Genomic DNA, 3,452 nt, shown 5'->3' with positions numbered 1-3,452 from the left:
CAGTCCAACTGTCATTTTATACAAGATGTTTTTGCAGAAACTTTGGAGTTGTAAATTGGAGTGGGATGAACAATTAGATTCAGATTTAAGAAACCAATGGACGAATTTGTATCAACAACTACCAGATATAGTTCACATCCAAATAGAGAGATTTGTACTGACAACAGAAAAGACAAATGACATTCAGATACATGGATTCTGCGACGCAGCAGAAGGAGCTTATGGTTGTTGCATTTATATTAGATCAAGAGATGAGTTAGGAAGAATCAATGTTAAATTACTGTGCGCAAAGTCAAGAGTAGCGCCAATAAAAAAAGTTACTTTGCCACGACTAGAATTGTGCGGTGCTCTTCTATTAGCTAAACTAGTTAAGAAAACAACACCAATTTTGAGAATTCCAATTGACAGTACATATTTTTGGACAGATTCAAAAATCGTACTTGGGTGGCTAGCAGCGTCCCCCACTCGATGGAAAACCTTCGTAGGTAACCGTGTTGCACAGATCCAGGAACTTTCTGTTATTAAACAATGGCATCATGTCACATCTAAGTGTAATCCAACAGATTTGATAACAAGGGGAGTAGAACCAAGAGCCCTCAAGGATTCGGAAATTTGGTGGAATGGACCTACGTGGTTAAAAGAAGATATTTGGCCATTACATGTTATGGAAAATAGCGAACTTGAAGAATGCATAACAGAACAAAGGAAGATAGTTACATCAATGTTTAGCTAGATACATGTAACAGAAGCAGATTTCATGCTGAGATTTTCCACATTACAGAGATTGCTTCGTGTAGTAGCAACATGCTACAGATTCATTTACAATGTTAAGAATCCTGTTTCGAAGAGAACAGGAAACTTTTCTTATGTTGAATAACGTACAGTACTGATGAAATGTATCTTAATTGTGCAACGCATTTCATTTCCACAAGAAATTCATGACTTAGAAGAAGGACAACAAGTATCAAAAAATAGTCATATCAAGGATCTTCATCCATTTATTGATGACAGACAGCTGTTACGAGTTGGCGGAAGACTCGAAAATTCAGAATTGCCATATGAGAGCAAATATCAATTAATTTTGCCTACCAAACATCATCTGACGCAACTCATAATTGAATCAGAACATCGTCGTTTATTACATGCAGGGCCTCAATTGTTGATAAGCTCTTTAAGACAGGAATACTGGATTCCACATATCAGACAAACAGTAAGATCTGTCTTGCATAAATGCTTAATATGTTTTAAGTTGCAAGCCAAGGCGTCACATCAAGTCATGGGACAATTACCAAGCCCAAGAGTCACACCATCACGTCCATTTTTAAATACAGCAGTAGATTATGCTGGTCCTTGCATCATAAGAACAAACAGAAGAAGCAGAATCACTACCAAGGGATATGTAGCTATATTTGTGTGCATGGCTACTAAAGCAGTGCATATTGAAGCAGTTATTTCCTTAACGTCAGACGCATTTATCGCTGATCTACGCAGATTTGTTTCTAGAAGAGGAAAATGTCAAAACATATACAGTGACAACGGGACTAATTTTGTTGGAGCTAATAGAGAACTGAGAGAACTCAGTCAACTCTTCAAAGCAGAACAGCTAAAAGGTGACTTGAAGATTTTGCAATAAAAGATGGAATCAACTGGCACTTCATTCCAGCTAACGCGCCCCACTTTGCAGGATTGTGCGAAGCCGCTGTAAAGTCTATGAAATATCACTTTAAGAGGATAGTGGGAAATGCTACTTTGACATACGAAGAGCTTGCAACATTGTTAACGCAAATTGAAGCATGCTTCAATTCCCGACCCCTGACCTCAATATTTGATAATCCCAGTGACACCTTTTACTTAACACCTGGTCACTTTCTTATAGGGTCACCTCTCATGTCCATACCTGAGCCTGATTTAACTAACTTGCCCCAAAACAGTCTTTCTAGATGGCAACACATTCAGCAATTACAACAACATTTTTGGAAAAGATGGTCGAAGGATTATCTCCACGAACTACAACAGCGTCGTAAATGGACGGCTTCAACAGAAAATCTTCAACCAGGCATGGTGGTTCTGGTCAAAGAAGACAACCCACCTCCACTTACATGGAAAATAGCAGTAGTGGAAGAGACGTTTCCTGGTAAAGACGGTGTAGTGCGTGTGGCAAAAATTAGAACAACAACTGGTTTTACTAAAAGACCAGTGAACAAATTGATTCCCTTACCTAATGACAATTGAATTAGCAAATCTGTTGATTGGAATTTATCCAATGAAGAGGGGGGAATATGTATAGGAATGTGTTCTTGTTTTCATTATTTGGTTTTGATGATGTGGGTTGGATTGCTTTTGTTCTCAAGAGATGGCGTGTGTGGTCCGTGTGTCAGCTGTTTGCGTGGGCGCCAAGTAAAGAAAAACAGTTAGTGAGAGAGAAGCATCATGGCGCGAATCGCGATAACCACAGCTGGACATTACTAAGAACATACGTCGTCTAAAGTGATTAGAATTGCCTTTCAGTGATACTTCATGGTAGTTAGTGCATTACAGGTAGAAAATAGATGTCTCAAAAGAATCAGCGTGTGCATTTGTTATTGTGTTTTCTTACAAGAATCAACGCAACTCCAACAGTACAAGTGGCAGAAATGCGAAGTAAAATAAAGCAAATCAATCAATCTTCATCGACACAATTGACCGAAGTGACAGAGAAACGACGTAAAATAACCGAAATAGAGAAAAAAAGAAAACATATATCTTCCGAACATTGTCATAATTTAATATATCAATATTAATATCATTTAACTCTACAATATGAATAGAAGAGTGCATGATGGCCCCCGTGCCGTGAAAGTAAATATGGGGTGTGGAGGTAAGATTCAAGGAATTATTGATGCAGATGAAAGTGGAGATGATGTGGTCAGCACTGCGTCAGCCTTTACTCAGGGCTGCCCATTGAAGAGAGCCTAAGTGACTCCAGAGCTGCTTATGCAGGGACATTAACGGAAAATATTCCCACCAGAGACTATCCACTTCGGGAATAGAAAACAATTTTCTTGGCTGAAGTGAAAAATTGCGTGTACCGAACCGTTCGTTCGTCTGTCCTTGCTAATAACTTATCTTACGAATTATCCAGATAGAGGTAAGAGAACAAAGGAACCTACAAGAGAGAACCAAAATTGTGTCCATTGGCATGTCTGTTGTATGTGTGAATCGGTAAATCTGATAAAAAGGATGTTTATTATGACTTACACCCTTATTAAATCGGATATCCCTAAGATATATTTGTGTAAATGTAAAGTTTAATATGAATGGACCAGTAAATGTACTCCTTTACAAACACATATGGATGACACAACACAATTCCTACACAATCCTGGCTGCAGGTCCAGGTGCCATAGCCTCGTTAGTCTGCAGAATGCAGTCCAGGGTGCACTATATGGAAGAGGTTAACATTTGGGTGTCTT

At 38.7% G+C, this 3,452-nt stretch overlaps 1 protein-coding gene across 1 annotated transcript; it reads left to right on the top strand.

Moving 5' to 3' along the window:
* Positions 1 to 1,710: 1,710 nt before the first annotated feature.
* Positions 1,711 to 2,232, top strand: LOC145982684 (uncharacterized). The gene has a single exon (XM_083116050.1). The coding sequence runs from the start codon at positions 1,711 to 1,713 to the stop codon at positions 2,230 to 2,232; it is 522 nt and encodes a 173-aa protein (XP_082972176.1).
* The last annotated feature ends 1,220 nt before the right edge of the window (positions 2,233 to 3,452 follow it).

This window comes from Lepisma saccharinum, chromosome 2, assembly GCF_977018435.1.
Source record: "Lepisma saccharinum chromosome 2, izLepSacc3.1, whole genome shotgun sequence".
Taxonomy (NCBI): Eukaryota; Metazoa; Arthropoda; class Insecta; order Zygentoma; family Lepismatidae; genus Lepisma; species Lepisma saccharinum.
Note: the sequence above shows the minus strand (reverse complement) of the source record. Positions and strands in the feature narration are given on the sequence as shown.

What these genes read in the sequence shown, in the direction of transcription:
- LOC145982684 (XM_083116050.1), top strand. Translation starts at nt 1,711, where the DNA reads ATGAAATATCACTTTAAGAGGATAGTGGGAAATGCTACTTTGACATAC.